General features: G+C 44.8%; 1 protein-coding gene across 1 annotated transcript; it reads right to left on the reverse strand.

Annotated features, from left to right (window-relative positions):
• Positions 1 to 887: 887 nt before the first annotated feature.
• LOC126989051 (uncharacterized) lies at positions 888 to 1,646 on the reverse strand (the record flags this gene model as incomplete). The annotated part of the gene is made up of 1 exon (XM_050847599.1): positions 888 to 1,646. A coding segment is annotated over exon 1 (759 nt), but the record flags the coding sequence as incomplete, so codon positions are not given.
• Positions 1,647 to 16,915: the final 15,269 nt, after the last annotated feature.

Below are 16,915 nucleotides of genomic sequence, written 5' to 3' on the forward strand. Positions count from 1 at the left end.
ATTGTGGATTTCAGTCCTGATTCTAGGTCATTGATATATATGATAAAGAGGATGGGTCCCAGCACTGACCCTTGAGGCACTCCACTAGTGACTGGAAGCAGTGCCGGATTTACCAAGTGCGGGGCCTGTAGCAGATTGATTTGATGTACAGATAATGACCGGGAAGTAATTGAATATTTTATAGATTTGATCTACATTCTACAACAACAAAAACAAAAACAACAAAAGTCTAATGTAATGTTTTATTTGCAAGGAGAAATATAAAATAAAAACTTCAAACAATGACATTCAAAGGTCTTTTCGACGCATTTTGATCTCTGCAAATTTGGCAATTATTTCAGAGGAGTTCAGTGACTTCAGAACGTCATTTTCAACATTCAGAAGAGTTAAATAGTGTAGCCGCTCTTGCCCCATCGTGTTTCGTAGGTAGTTTTTAATCAACTTCATTTTTGAAAATGATCTCTCTCCAGTACAATTAGTTACCATCATACATAGATAAATGCGTAACAAATTGTCAATGTTAGGAAACGTGGTATCAATATTGTTTTCTTTAATCAAAGTGAAATAGTTGAGTTCTGGAGAGGAGCAATCAACACCAATGTGCTTTACAAATTCTGAAAACTGAGGTAGTTCATCTTTCAATCCGTCTTCCAAATCATGGGGATATGCTTCTAAAAGTCTGTCAGCACTTTCTTGGATCTGCGCAGGTGTTAGGTCATGCAGATTTCGCAAAAACTAAACCGTGTGTTCAATTGAGTGTATGCCTTGCGACGTTGCTCCAGCGCAGATAGTAGGCTGTCCATTACTGCAAGAAAAACTTCCACCCGGAATCGGTCTTTAGGTGATTGATTATCTATTGCATCTGGAACTGAACGGCCACTGCCTACATCCTCATCGCGCCTTCGATTTCGAGCAATTCTTCTTGTTCTTGTTGGTCGGTAATCCTGCACTTGAGTCAGGTTCTGCGCCTCTGACTCAAACGTATCGAATTGTTCTCTGAAATTCTGTAGAGATCCTGCCAAAGAGGCACACAATGCTGAAGCAATGTTGAGATCTTGCTGCTTTGCTTGAAGAGAGGCTTGAGTTGCCTGGAAGCGCTCCAGTAAGCTATTCCAAACAACCACTAAGATTCCAGTTTCCAACAACTCCATTTTCTCGAGGAGTCCATTTGCCTGCTGTCGACATTCTGCCTTTTGCTCTTGGTCATTCGCAAGTTTCTCCAGTGCCTCCTTTATAAAAGGAAAACACTCTTTAATAACCTTAATGGCATCAGCTCTTGCGGACCACCGTGTTGCAGAGAGCCTCTTTAGCACTCCACCACCTGCACGCTCCAGAATGGACCACCGGTGTGTTGAAGCAGCAAAGAATACATAGATATTTTCAACAAAGTCAAAGAACTGAACTACTTCTGGACACGCTTGTGCAGCGCTTACACCAACTAAATTCAAAGAATGAGCATAGCATGGAACATATTCTGCAGCAGCACCAAATTTTTCTTTGACAAGTGCCTGTACTCCATTATATTTCCCGCTCATGTTGGACGCGTTGTCGTAACTCTGTCCACGGCAATCGGCAAGATTGATACCCTTCTCACTGGTGTACTGTACGAGGCTGTCGAAAATCTGCTGAGCAGTATGGCCTTCCATTGGCAGAAATGCCAGAAACCTTTCCACAGGCCCTGTTGGCTTGACATATCTTACTGTGAAACAAAGCTGGTCCGTGTGAGTAATGTCCGGGGTTGAATCTAGTGATATGGAAAAGTATTTAGCTTCTTTCAGTTCACTGACGATTGTATCTTCAGCTGCTTTTCCCAATATCTCGACTACCTCTTCGCAAATGGTCTTTGATAAGTAGGAAGTGTGCCCTTTTCCACGGTTCGCATGCATCTTGATGTGTTGGCACAAGAATGGATCTACAGTTGCAAGAAGCTCCAACAGTCCCAAATAGTTTCCGTTGCTAGGAGACCCTACTGTTTCATCTGTTCCTCTGAAGGCCAACCCTCTTTCACACAAGAACTTTATGACATTTATGATCCTCTCAGTAGGGAACCCCAGTATTTCTTCTCGTCCTCAGTTGTTTCGTCAGGGCAGCATCAATTTTTTCTCCATCTTTTCGGAGATTGATCAGGTACAGGACCGCAGCTTTGTGCCTCGAACTTAACTCGTGTCTCTCAATGAGCAACTGTGCATTTTTCCAGTCATTGAAACCTTCACAAAATACGTGCAATTCAGTGTTTGATGAGGCTTCTAGTTTGCAGATAAAACAGTACAAATTGCCTTTGGTCTCGCTGTAGCATAACCACTCCCTAAGCCGCTTTTCATTTGTGGTTTTATGTACATGAGTAAAATATTGCTTTTTACAATATCTATTGCAACCTTCAGCCCCATAGAATCTCTTTGATTTGGTAAAGTCACTGTTCATGTGTTGACATTCTGAGCTGCCTCTTGCTGCCCATTTCCTTTTTTGTTCATATGTAAGAATTAAAGGCCACTCCCCCAAATCATTGGATTGAGCTGCCAGATCTGGAATGATAGGTGTTGGTGAGTAGCAAGGCTGTTGAGTTTCTATTGCCTTGGTTGGTTCCTGTTGTTCTTGCTCTGTAGTACTTGAGCTTGAGCAAGGCTGCTGAAGTTCCAGCATAGTATCATCATCATAAGTAGTTGAACCAACAGCAGATGGTGACGTAGTAGAAAAAAACGTTGTGAGTTTAGGCATTTTTTGCAGTAATTTCTGTTGCTCTTCTGATGCCTCTCTCTTTCTTCTGGCTTTCTCTGCTCCGGAAAGATATTTCCTTCCCATATCTCTGGCTCGTGAAGTCATTGTGAAGTCAGTCCTAAACAGTGCTTAAACAAGCACAAAAAGGGGAGGACACACTGGTCACCCCCACAGAGCTTCACACAGCTCAAAACACCACCAAAAAATAAACAGAGTAGTCCCCAGGGCCTGTCTTGCTCCTTCAAGGAAAACAACGGCGGGACACTCTCTCAACACCACAGGTCATACCCCCAGGTCCACTCCACCAACACCAAAAAAAAAACACAGGACCATCAGGAGAGAAAATAACAGCAACACACTCCTCCTTCTACTCCTCCCTCGGACTCCAAACACTCCTCACAGACTATGTACACACACAAAAGAAAATAAACACGGGCTTTAACTGGTGTAGGGCAAGACTCAGCCACTACAGGCCCTCTCAAAATAAAAATAAAACACACCAATCTCACTCACACACAGACAGACAGACAGTCAGCACCCTCGCGGTGCCCAAGAACAAAGGGAGGTCAAGCAGCCCCCCTTAAGGCCTCACAAAAAGCCTATACAGTGCAAACAACAAGCACTCAAATAAGGGAGGATCTCTCTATCACTCCCAGTACCCCTAAGGGCAACTGCTGGCGTCAACACGCCCTTAGCAGCTCTCACTCCAAACTATTAACCGCCACCCACGGTTGACTTATACTCCCATCAACACAGGGGAGGAGAGACACCACCATCAACAAGGGCCAAAACTCCCCCAAATACTACTGTGTATGAGGCCTCAGCCAGCTTGTGTCACTGTTTACTGAGGGGGGAAAAGCACAAAGGCAAGAAAGCCCACAACATTTACGTTAAGATTCCCCACAACAGTAAAGCAGAGAGCACAAGCCATACACGTCTATCTAGAGTGGTGGTAAGCGCGTCTCTGCCTGCCAGGCCTCTGCCTAGCTCGCTGCTCCCTCATGAGTAGCCACATCGTGACATTACTTCACTTTCCTTCTTGCTCTCTCAATACACTCGCTACTAATTAGGTTCTATCATCACACACAGCCAAACACTTCTACACAACCCTCAACACTCTTACACGCACTTCAAATCCCCCAACAACACTACACAGCCACTAAACAGTTCACAAATTATCATACGCAGCATCCCACTTACACTCCCTATCCTCCTCCAACGCTGTCGCCTTTACAACTTCGTCATAAAGACTCACCTCACTAGCTACTCAACAAACACACCCTCCTCATCACCCACTCTCTCATCATCAACTACACACAATCCCCACCACTATTCAACTCCCGTAAACAACCTACAATACATACATGAAGGGTGCGAAGGGATGAAGGACCGGGGTCCCTAGTCCCCCTCACGGGCCTCACGACAGCCCGCGACAGCACACACACAAAGAAATATTTTCTTCCACATAACAAGTCCCCAATTGTTACAATTTATTTATTTATTTATTTATTTATTTATTTATTTTTTTTTTTTTTTTTTTTTTTGCTCAACCAAGCGCGGGGCCCTTGTGAAGCGCGGGGCCCGTAGCAGCTGCTACATCTGCTACTATGTTAATCCAGCACTGACTGGAAGCCAATCGGAAGGCTGTCCGTTGAGTAGTACTCGTTGTTTTCTGTCGGTGAGCCAATCTCTTATCCACGCGATCAGATTGGCTCCGATGCCCGCCGAGTGCAGTTTCTTAAGGAGTCGCTCGTGCGGTACCTTGTCGAAGGCTTTCTGAAAGTCCAGGTATATAACATCACTGGGAATGTGGGCATTCCAGTTCTTATATATACCTTGGAAGAAGTCTAATAAATTCGTTAGGCAGGAGCGCTTGTTTCTGAAGCCATGCTGGGTGTCGGAGATTATATTATTGTTTTCTAGAAACTTAACAAGTTTATCTCTAATAATCTTTTCGAGTATTTTTCCTGCCACTGATGTCAAACTTATGGGCCTGTAGTTTAATGCAACGCTTTTGTCTCCTTTTTTGAAAATCGGTGTTACGTTCGCCATCTTCCAGTCTTCCGGGACCTTGTTTAGTTGGACTGACCGGTTGAATATGTTAGTGAGTGGTTGAAGTATTTGTTGTTTAAGCTCTTTTAATAACCGCGGGGACAAACTGTCGGGTCTCGTTGACTTGTTCGTGTCGAGTTTGTCCAAGTACTTTTTTACTTCTTGGTCGCATATTGTGTCAATTTCCAGCGGCGTGATCTCACTCGGCGGGTCAGGACCCTCGGGAATGGTTTCGATGTCCTCGACTGTGAATACGGATGCGAAATTACTATTGAGGATTCTGGCCATCTGTTTACTGTCCTGAGTTACAGATCCAGTCTCGTCTGTCAGGGGACCAATATTGGATTTTACTTTCTTTTTCGATCTTATGTATGTGAAGAATTTCTTGGAGTTAGTTTTGATTTCGCGCGCTATTTGCTTTTCATAGTTGCGTTTGCTACTCCGAATAAGGCTGCGACAAGCTCTGAGGCTGTTGTGGTACTGTTTGCTGGCTTCGGCCGTAGCATTCTCTTTCATCAAATTATAATTCCTTTTTTTTATGTTTATTGCCCTTTTTATATCTCTGGTCATCCACGGTGGATCTACGGCCCCATTTACTTGCCTGGATTTCGTAGGCACTGTAGCCTTCTCTACTTGCAACAGTTTATCTTTGAAGACGTTCCACGCGTTGTCGATTGTATTGTCGGTGATGCCAAGTTGGTCCCAGGTCGTAGGGGGAAGCAGCGCACGGGCTAAGTTGAAATTTCCTTTTTTGTAATCTGGTATCACTGACGGATTATCTACGAGTTTGTGACATATATTGATATTAAAACGGATTAAGTGGTGATCGCACCCATTAAGTTTCTCACCAACTGTACAGTCGCAAATGAGGCCGGGGTCGTTTACTAATACCAGATCCAGCAGATTGTTTTCTCTTGTTGGTTGAGTTACAACTTGAGTGAGGAACGAATCCTCCACCATTTCTATAAGCCTGTTACCCTCTTGATCTCCAGTCATCAGTCCCCAGTCAATGTTAGGACAGTTAAAGTCCCCAATTATAGTTGCTTCCTTGCTTTGTGTTACAGAGTGAATCTCTTCGTAGAGGGCAGTGTCATCGGCTGCCTGTTGTTTCGGAGGCCTGTATACGGTTGCAAGTGTTAGTTTCTTGTTATTTGCGGTTATTTCCACGTAGACAGAATCGTATTTCTCTGCGTCCTGTTTGTCTATTTTTATGGCAGGGAGCGTACTTTTTACGTAGCAAACTACTCCTCCTCCTTTCTTGTGCTTTCGACTTTTGTGGAAGCTTTCGTACCCAGGGAATGACAGTTCGGATTCTAGATGAGTAGAGTTGGCCCAAGTCTCTGTGATGGCTACCACATCTGGTTTCTCTGTTGCAATATACGCCCTAATTTCGTCCTTTTTGGGTATTAAACTACGTGCATTTGTGTACATGATAGAAATGTGGCTGTGACGAGTTGTACCAGTTCGCTTGTCGGAGGCGTCGTTAGTTACACAGTTTCTTGTGAGTCGCACTGACGCTACGGGTTGGTTGATCAAGGGCTGCATTTGCCCCGTCCTCGCCCGCCGTTTTTTGAAAGGCTTTTCGACAAGCTTTTCACTGCCTCGTCCAGAAGCCTCCCGAGACGCGCCGATCCAGCCTCATTCAAGTGTAGTCCATCGTTCCAAAACAAGTCTGGGCGCTCAAAGAAGTGATGCCAGGCATTTGTAAACGCCACGCCTTCGTCGTCACAAATTTCCTTCAAACTAGTATTGATGTTGCTCGCTTTGCTGTTGAAGCCGGCGTAAGCGCTGATTCTGGGTAGAATTTCAGAAACAATGACGTGAGGGGACTTGGTCTTGTAACGCCGAATGACCTGACGGTATTTTGATAGTAGGGCCTGAGTTTGAGTAGACTGAACGTCATTTGTCCCCGCGTGAATCAAATAAACTGTGTCTTCCTTCGCGAGTTCCGTGACAGCATCGACAGCTGAAGTAATGTCGTCCAGTTTGGCTCCCGGAATACAATAACGCCTCCGGGTCTCTGTATTCCTGCCGCAGAATTCCGTTAATTGACCTCTAACCAGCGAGTCCCCTACAAGTCTAACAGATGTTTTCAGCTTGTCTGTGCCCCGAAACTGTGTCTGATCTACGCAGACCACAGCAGGAAGAATGGTCTTGTGGCGTCTAATGGATGAGTAGTGAGGAGTGGGAGTGTGGTGGCGACTGGACGTGGAGGCGTTAGGAGGGCTGGTAGAGGAGAGGGACAAAGGGGAGCCAAGGGAAGATGAGGAAGAGGCGGAAGGGGTTGACTGCGGGGGAGTAGAGGAGGAGGATGTTGAGGATGTGGAGGAGGGGGGAGAAGAAATGTATGAGGAGGTGGCAGAGGCGGAGGAGGAGGAAGGGGCGGAAGGGGTTGACTGGGGAGGAGTAGAGGAGGAGGATGTTGAGGATGTGGAGGAGGGGGGAGAAGAAATGTATGAGGAGGCGGCAGAGGCGGAGGAGGAGGAAGAGGCGGAAGGGGTTGGCTGGGGGGGAGTAGAGGAGGAGGATGTTGAGAATATGGAGGAGGGGGCAGAGGTGGAGGAGGAGGAAGGGGCGGAAGAGAAGAGTGAGGAAGAAGAAGGGGAGGAGGAAGAGTAGGTCGTGGTGGTGATGGTGGGATGGGTGGGGGAGGGGGCGGGGGTGATGGCGGTGCTGGTGGTGGAGGGTGAAGAAGGGGGGGTGTTGGCGGCCTGTGGTGATGAGGTGGAGGAGGGAAGGGAGGAGGCGGGGGTGATGGCGGTGCTGGTGGTGGAGGGTGAAGAAGGGGGGGTGTTGGCGGCCTGTGGTGATGAGGTGGAGGAGGGAAGGGAGGAGGCGGGGGAGGGATGAGAAATGGAGGGGGCTGAGGAGCAGGAGGTATGTGATCTAGTCAAAATTTCGGTGAACGAAGAAAAAGAAGAAGAAGAAGAAGGAGGAGTAGGGAGTTGAGGGAATGACTTCATGGTGTCCCAGAGCAACGCATTGGAGCGTTGTAGATCCTCGTTGGTTGTTTGTAGTGCCTGAATACGTAAGTCTAAGACACAGTACCTACACATCGAGTCGCTGGTTTGGTAGTGAATCGCAGCATATTTCTTTGAACAATTACAGCAATTGAAATAGTTGGACGGCATGATTACTTATTTTCTTATTTACTGTTGCAAGACGATATAACTGTGTGCTTTACAGTTAAGATGAATTTTGTATCCGCGTGGGCTGTGGTGAACACCTGGAGGGAGGCGACTTTAAATCGGTCGAGTCACGCGGGAGAGTTTGAGGTGTGGCGTCTATGAGGGCCCACGTGTTTTCCCTCCGGGATTAAAATTCTCTGGGGATTAACTTTTCCTCCTTTTCAAAACAGGTGTGCTGGTATACGGGTCAAGCTTTGTACTTCTACGTTAGTGACAGATTTTCTACGTTAGTTAGACACAAGAAGCTCACTGTCTTTCACTGGGTGCTGTGTTAGGTCGTGTAGTTGTAATCCTACTGAGGAAAGACAGGAAACACAAAAAAGTCGATATATAACTTAACCGCTCAGCTCAGCAGGGAAGTCCTCTCACTGTAAGGTAATCCTCGCAACACTTCAAACACTAGTTAGACGCGTCACAGCACTGAGTTAGACGTTAATTAATTAGGTTGAGTGGTGCTAAATAAGACAAGTAAACAAGCACAGTTAGTCGTTCGATTTCTGAGAAGGCGTACGGGCCTATTTAAGTAACGGTTAATTAAAAACGTGGATGAACGGATTTCAAAAGTTGTGACGTTAAAATGTAACACACTCAAAGACTTCAATAAATAACTAATACGAAATAACAACGAAAAATATGAACAATGACAACAATGATAAGAAGAAGAATTTAAGCGATCTATGAATAACATTAAAAATAATATATGAAATAACAACGAAAAAAATATCCCAGAAATTCCTTCCTTCTCAAGCGCCAATGAATGTGTTGATGTGCAGGGAAGGTTTGTGTGTGGCAAACAGGGTGAAGCGAATAACACACACACACACACACACACACACACACACACACACACACACAGTCGTACACCGGTATCACCGCTCCTACTGTCACGCTTGTAATGCCATAACCGTATTTCACTGTTTGGAGGGAGATTAACCCCCCTCACCCCATCTGCACTAATAGCCTGCCTACTCCTCCCTTCACATCCCCCACCACACATTCCGTTCTTACACCTTCCCTCCCCTCTTCCCTTACAAAATCCTTCCCCTACACACACCTCCCTCTTCCCCTGTCCACTCTTTCCTGCCCCTTCCCCTTACCACAACTCTCACCCTCTCTCTCTTACTCTCCTCCATGATCTCTTTTCTCTCTCTCCCTTCCCTCTTATCTCTCCCTTCATCACCTCCCATCATTGCCCTACTTCCCAACCTCTTCCCATTCCCTTTTCACCCCCCCTTCCCTCCCCCTCCCATCTCCCCATCACCACAAATCACAGTCGCCTGATTTCCATGTCCTCCCCATCGCCCCATCCATCCTTCCTCTCCTCTATCTGACGCCACAATAGCCCCTTCCTCCTTCCCCTTGTCCCTTCCCTAACCCTTCCTCGTTTCCCTTTATTCAGAGTCAATTTCCCTTCCCCTCCCCTCCATCCTCCCTTCGTCCTGTGCTCTCTCTTATTTGCCCTTTGCCTTTTATATATATATTTTTTTCTTGTTTCCTCTTAGTCTCCTCTTTCCTAATATATTTCACCCTATATGCTTTTCCCCTCTATTTCTCCTTTTCTTCTTTACTCTCAACACTCCCCCACTTTATATAATTATGTTTGAAGGAAGGCAAAGACTGTCAAGTAAAAGTGGCACTTGTCAAGTTGTCATCCTCTTACACTTTACAAACTGTGAGTGGAGTAGGTAGGAAGACACCTACTGAAACGTGTGTAAGCCACTACCGGTGAGGTATATATGGGAACCGAGGAGGGTGCTGAGGCCCTTCAAAAACCCTTCTCATGTCCTAACTAACCGTTTCCCTATTCTCTCATCAACACCAGAGAGTAGTCCAACATGCTTTCTAAACACAGATCCTCTCTCTTTCCACACCACACTACATTCACACAACATACACACCTTTTCCCAAAATTTGAAACTCAAAATTGCACACCATAGCATTGCCTCTGAGTCCCCGCATGGGGGGGGGGGGGCACAAATTCCCCCAAGGAGCACTCCCCTTCTGCCTGCCAACTTGAGAGGTGTCATGATAACTCATCGAACCTCTTTCTTCCCAATTTCTGCAATATTCGCGGTCTTCGTTCTAATTTTCATTTTGTGGAGCACCATCTCTCCTCCTCGAAACCTCACCTTCTCTTCCTCACCGAAATACAGGTTTCTGAGGCTACTGACAGCAATTTCTACTATGTTCCCTCCTACTATCTCTATCCTAAAGTTCCTAAAGCTGGATGTTGCCTCTACGTGCGCAACGACATCACTTGCTCTTGTGCCCACGACATTGACTCTTTAAAATTTTCCACCATCTGGCGAAGACTTCATTGTCATTCCATTACTAAATACTGTTAATCTCTCACCTAACTCTATAAACTATGTAAAATTCTTTGACTATTTTAACTCTAAAGTGGAGCACATCTTGACCCACTCTCCCTTCGCTGAAATCTCCATCCTAGGATATTTCAATGTTCACCACCAGCTTTGGCTTCCATCCTCTTTCACTGACCAGCCTGGTGAACAAGCCTACAACTTTGCTTTCCTCAACTATCCAGAACAGTTGGTTCAGCACCCTACACGTATTCCCGACCATCTTTGAGACAGGCCCAACATACTAAACCACTTCCTTACCTCTAACCTTTCTACTTACTCTGTCAAACTGTTCTATCCATTGGGCTCCTCTGATCACAACCCTATTTCTGTATCCTGTCCTATCGCTCCTGTACATCTTCTGGACCCACCGAAGAGGCGATGCTTCTGGCATTTTGCCTCAGCTCGGTGGGACGACCTGAGGATGTACTTTCCATTCCGTGGATTGATTACTGGTTCCAGGAGAGAGACCCCTCTGTGTGTGCCCAGCGAATCACAGAGGTGATTGTCTCTGGAATGGAGGCATACACTCCACGTTCTTTCTCTACTGCTCATGCTAAAAAGTCTTGGTTTAATCACGCTTGTTATCGTGCTCACAAAAAAAAGCTCACAAAAGGTACCAGAGCCCTCGAACTCCCGCTAACCATGATCTCTACATTTCCGCCCGCAATCGTGCCAAATCTATTCTTCGACTTACCAAAAGCTCTTTCATTCATAAGAAATGTCAAAACATCGCTTACTCTACTTCTTCCAGAGACTTTTACACTCAGCCAAAAATATCTCCTCCAACTTCACTTCTTCTTCTTTCCCTCCTCTCCTTAACCCTGATAGCAGCACCGCCGTCTCTTCTATCTCTAAGGCTGAACTCTTCGTTCAAACTTTCTGTAACAACTCCACTCTGGAAGATTCTGGGCATATTCCTCTTACTCATTCTCTCTCTGACTCCTTTATACCTGTTATTGAGATTCTTAATAACGATGTTTTCTATGCCCTCTCTAGCCTCAACTCTCAGAAGGCTTATGGACCTGATGGAGTGCCTCCTATTGTCCTTCAAAACTGTGCTTCCGTGCTGACACCCTGCCTGGTCAAATTCTTTCGCCTCTGCCTGTCAACATCTAAATTTCCTTCCTGTTGGAAGTACACCTTCATACAGCCTGTGCCTAAGAAGGGTGACCGTTCCAAACCCTCAAACTACCGTTCTATTAGTCGGTAACCCATTAGGGTTGATCGGTACCATATGAGGGGAATAATGCTCATAGTGATATTTGGCAAGTTAAATATCTCTAGATTCTGAAAATATGTGATAGTTGACCGTTCCAATCCCTCAAACTTTTGAATCAATCCTTAACCGGAAGATTCAAAAGCACCTTTCCACTTCTGACCTTCTATCTGATCCCCAGTATGGGCTCCACAAGGGGTGTTCTACTGTCCATCTTCTTGATCCTTTAACTGACTCTTGGTCATCCTCTCTTAGCCGTTTCAGTGAAACTTTCTCAGTTGCGTTAGACATATCGAAAGCCTTCGATAGAGTCTGGCACAAGTCTTTGATTTCTAAACTACCCTCTTTAGGATTCTATCCCTCTCTCTGTTCCTTTATCTCCAATTCCCTTTCCGGCCGTTCAATCTCTGCTGTGGTAGACGGTCACTGTTCTTTCCCTGACCTATCAACAGTGGTGTTCCACAGGGCTCTATTCTATCACCCACTCTCTTCCTGTTATTCATCATGATCTTCATTCCATAACAAACTGTCTTATCCACTGATACGCTGATGACTCCACTCCGCATTATTCAACTTCTTTCAACAGAAGACCCTCTCAAGAGGAAGTACATGACTCCTGACTGGAGGCTGCAGAACGCTTAACCTCAGACCTTGCTATCATTTCCGATTGGGGTAAAAGGACCCTTGTGTCCTTCAATGCCTCAAAAACCCAGTCTCTTCATTTATCAACTCGACACAATCATCCAAACATCTATCCCCTATTTTTCGACAACACTCAGCTGTCGCCTTCTTCAACACTAAACATCCTCGGTCTATCCAACTCAAAATCTTAACTGGAAACTTCACATCTCCTCTCTCACTAAATCAGCTTCTTCGAAGTTGGGCGTTCTGTATCGTCTCCGCCAGTTCTTCTCCCCCGCACAGTTGCTATCCATATACAGGGGCCTTGTCCGCACTCGTATGGAAAATGCATCTCACGTGTGTGGGGGCTCCACTCACACAGCTCTCTTGGACAGCGTGGAGTCTAAGGCTCTTCGTCTCATCAGCTCAACTCCTCTTACTGATACCCTCCTACCTATTAAATTCCACCGCCATATTGCCTTTTTTCTATGTTCTATCGATATTTTCACGCTGACTGCTCTCCTGAACTTGCAAACTGCATGGCTTCCCCCCTTCCGCGGCCTCGCCGCACACGACGTTCTACTCAAGCTCATCCCTTTACTGTCCAAATCCCTTACGCACGAGTTAACCAGCACCTTCACTCTTTCATCCCTCACGCTGGTAAACTCTGGAACAATCTTCCTTCATCTGTATTTCCTCCTGCTTACGACTTGAACTCTTTCAAGAGGAGGGTATCAGGACACCTCTCCTCCCGAAATTGATCTATCTTTCGGCCACTCCTCTGGACTCTTTTTAAGAGCAGTGAGTAACGGGCTTTTTTTTATTATTGTTTCCTTTTTTATGCCCTTGAATTGTCTCCTTTGCTGTAAAAAAAAGCACTTATCTCATTAGTTTCCAACTTTTTCCTTTCTCTTTTTCGGGTGGTGGCAGGGGACGGTCACTCCATACATAGACATTAACGAGTCTATATTTTCTTTCAGGCAGTGAGAGGGAGAGGGGTTGGGGTGGGTGCTACACATACACAGAGTCACATACAGGATTTTTTATCTTCTAAGGCAATGATTGGGGGAAGAGATGTCGAAAGAGATAACATCTACGGACAAACGTACACCTTTCAGTCTCTTTTCGTTGGTAAGTGAGAGGGAGGTGATTTGGGTCTTCCATATGCAAAAGATCACAAATATATATTTCCTCTCCCAAACCCTTGATCTGCAGAGAGGCAACAGTAATGGCGGCCCAAACGTCGACTTCCAGCACTTGGTATCTGGCTTGGGCCGCGGCCTGCACTGAATCTTGCCTAGCCATTCATGCAGGGAGATGGTGGTGGGGGTTGAGGGAGGAGTAAGGGGGAGGGAGGAGGAAGGGAAAGGGAGGAAGGGAGAGGAGGAGAGAGCGGAGGAGGGTGAGGCAGAAAGTGTTGAAGACGAAGAGGAAGACAGAGCAAGGAGGAGGAGGAAGAGAGTGATGCGGAAGTAGAAAGAGTAAAAGATGCGGAAAGAGATGAGAGGGAGAGGAGAAGGAGGAAGAGGAAGGGGGGAGAAGGGCAGAGGGAAGGGGAGAGGTGGAAAGGGATAGGTGGAAAGGGTGAGGCAGGAAGTGTTGAAGATGTGGAGGAAGAGAGAGCAAAAGGAGAAGCAAGGGAGTGATGCGAAGGAAGACAGAGTAAAAGATGCTGAGGGAGAGTAAGAGGAGGAAGAGGATGGAGTGTGAGTGATAAGAGGGAGGGGAAGGGAGGGGGATGAATGGAGGGAGAGTGTGTTGAGATGGGGAGGAGGAGAGAGCAGGAGCGAGGAAGGGGAGAGGTGGAGACAGAAAGAGTGGATGATGGGGAGGGAGAAAGTAAGGGGATGGAGTGTGAGGGAGAGGAAGACGGGGAGGGAAAGGTATATATGGAGAAAAAGAGGAAAAGGAGGAGAGAAAGAAGAGGGAAAGTTAGAAGGAATTATAGAGGGAAAAGAAAGGGGAGATAGAGAGGTGAGGGAAAGGTAGCAGGCAAGAGGTAAGAGAGGATTAAAAAATGAAACTGAAACCAGAACAAAGTATAGGGAAGGATTATGGAAGGAAGAGATGGAAGGGATGATGAGTAGTGAAGTAAGATGAAAGAAAATGTGAGAAGGGAAAAAGGAAAGGATGGATGGAAAAGATATGGAGAAAAAAAGGGAGAATATAAGAAAAAGCAAAACGATAAAAAAGGAATAAAAAAAGGACAGAAAAGGACAAAAAACAATAGCAAACTCACCAAAATAAAGGAAAAGAATCAATAATGATATGAAAGGAGAATAACAAAAATGTAAGAGATGAATAGAAAGGCCAAGAGGAAATAGTCAAATTAAAAGGAGAAATAAAAGGAAAGAAGACAAAAGAGAAGCAAAGAAAGGAGAGAAGGAAACAAGGAGATAAAGAGGCTGCCGGAAGATGAATTACGAACAGTTGAAGAGACAAAACGACGGAACGATTTATAAAGAAGAGAAAGGAGAGAAGAGACAAAGCCAAATGGACACAGCGGAAGAGTAAGAGAAAAAAGGGAAAAGAAAGAAAACAAACAAAATATATATAAACAGAAGACACACGGAATGCCAAGCCGAGAGAGAAAACGATGTAATGGGAGTGAAAGTGTTGTAGAAAATTGGAGAAAAAACAAAAAAGGCAGACGTGAATGTAGTGGAAAAAGAGAAGACAAAAAAAAGTTTGCAAGGAAAGAAAAGTCTGAAAAAATGTAAACGAATAAACATTAGTGAGAAGGAAAAACAGGAGAGAGAAAGACACCGTGGGAGGAATAAAAAAGAAAAAACAAAAGGTAATCAGATTAAGGAGAGAATCAGAGAGAGAGAGAGAGAGAGAGAGAGAGAAACAGAGAGAGAGAGAGAGAGAGAGTTTTCTTTATGTTTTCGTATTTTGTATTTGCTTGAATGTTTCAACATTCGACAACTCAGTTTGTCCCATACACAGGCTCTTAGAATAATTTTACCGAAAAAGTGTAATTTTGAGCCTCCTTTTTCTGTAAAAATTTGTTTAAATAAAAAAAGAGAGAGAGAGAGAGAGAGATTTACATAGATTTACATAGAAAATCAGACCACACAGACCCCATGGTCCAGACTTGGTGGTCTGTCCTTAAAACTAAGTGATTTTACATTAATCATAAGACTCCAAAGCGTTGCATTTCTACTCTAGTTGATATTAAGTTGAAGGAAGTGACGGTCGAGCTTATTGTTGAAGGAGTCAATCGTGTTACACTGGACCACTGATGGTGGAAGCTTATTCCATTCTCGCACTACAACGTTGGTGAAGAAAAATTTGGTGCAGTCTGAATTTACTTGTCTACATCTGAGTTTTACGCCATTGTTCCTCGTGCGCAAAGTGTCATCGATCATAAACAATGTTGATCTGTCTACATTCGTGAAAACATTAAGTATTTTAAAACATTCGATCAGTTTTCCTCGGAGGCGACGTTTCTCATGAGAGAACATGTTAAGGGTAGAAAGCTTTTCTTCGTAGGATTTGTTGCGCAAGGAAGGGATCATTTTCGTTGCCCGACGCTGAACACCTTCTAATTTTGCAATATCCTTTGCATGGTGAGGAGACCAAAACTGTACCGCATATTCCAAGTGGGGTCTGACTAAACTATTGTAGAGCGGGAGTATTACATCTTTATTCTTGAATAAAAAGTTTCTTTTAATGAAGCCCAACATTCTGTTCGCTTTATTTGCTGCATCGATGCATTGCTGTGAGAATTTGAGGTTTGACGCGATTTTGACCCCAAGTCCTTGACGCATTGAACGCTTTTGAGTTTAACGCCGCGCATTTCGTAATCGAGCTTCTTATTCCTCGTTCCAACTTGAAGGACCTGGCACTTGTCTACGTTAAACGGCATCTCCCATCTATCCTACCAAGTTGAAATTTTGTGCAAATCCTCTTGGAGGCTTTGCCTGTTTTCGTCAGTGAGAACCGAGTTACCAATCTTTGTGTCGTCTGCAAATTTACTAATGCGGTTATTGAGTCCAACATCCACGTCGTTGATGTAAATAATGAAGAACACTGGGCCAAGAACCGAGCCCTGAGGAACGCCACTAGTGACCGGCGCCCACTCTGAGTTAAATCCGTCAATCACTACTCTTTGTTGTCTGTTGCTCAACCAACTCGCGATCCATTGGTTTAATTGACCGTCAATACCTATTTGCTTTAATTTGTAAAGTAATTTATGATGCGGGACTTTATCAAACGCTTTCTGGAAATCAAGATAGACTACGTCCAGTGATTTGGTTACGTCATAAACAGTGAAGAGGTCGTTATAAAAGGTTAATAGGTTTGATAGGCTGGATCTTTTGTTTCGGAAGCCATGTTGTGAGTCCCCAATTAATGAGTGGCTTTCAAGGTAACTCACAATTTTGTCTCTAATTATGCCCTCAAGTAGCTTACCTACAACCGAAGTTAGACTAATGGGCCTGTAATTACCTGGTACTTTTTTGTCTCCTTTCTTAAAAATCGGTGTCACGTTAGCCTTTTTCCAATCTGAAGGACGATGCCTTGTCGCAAGGACATATTGAATACGGTTGTGAGGGAGGAGAGTATTTCGCTCTTTGTTTCTTTCAGCAGAGTTGGATATACTTTGTCAGGTCCAGGACTTTTATTTGTTTTAAGTGATTTGAGGGCTTTAAGGACTTCATCGGGTTTTATTTCAAAGTTAGGCAATGCATGCTCGGGATTTACATTAGTACTGGTGTTGGTGGTAGTGGTGGGAGGACTGTTATTATTAAACACCG

The sequence above is a fragment of the Eriocheir sinensis genome, unplaced genomic scaffold (assembly GCF_024679095.1).
Source record: "Eriocheir sinensis breed Jianghai 21 unplaced genomic scaffold, ASM2467909v1 Scaffold1030, whole genome shotgun sequence".
NCBI classification, from domain to species: domain Eukaryota; kingdom Metazoa; phylum Arthropoda; class Malacostraca; order Decapoda; family Varunidae; genus Eriocheir; species Eriocheir sinensis.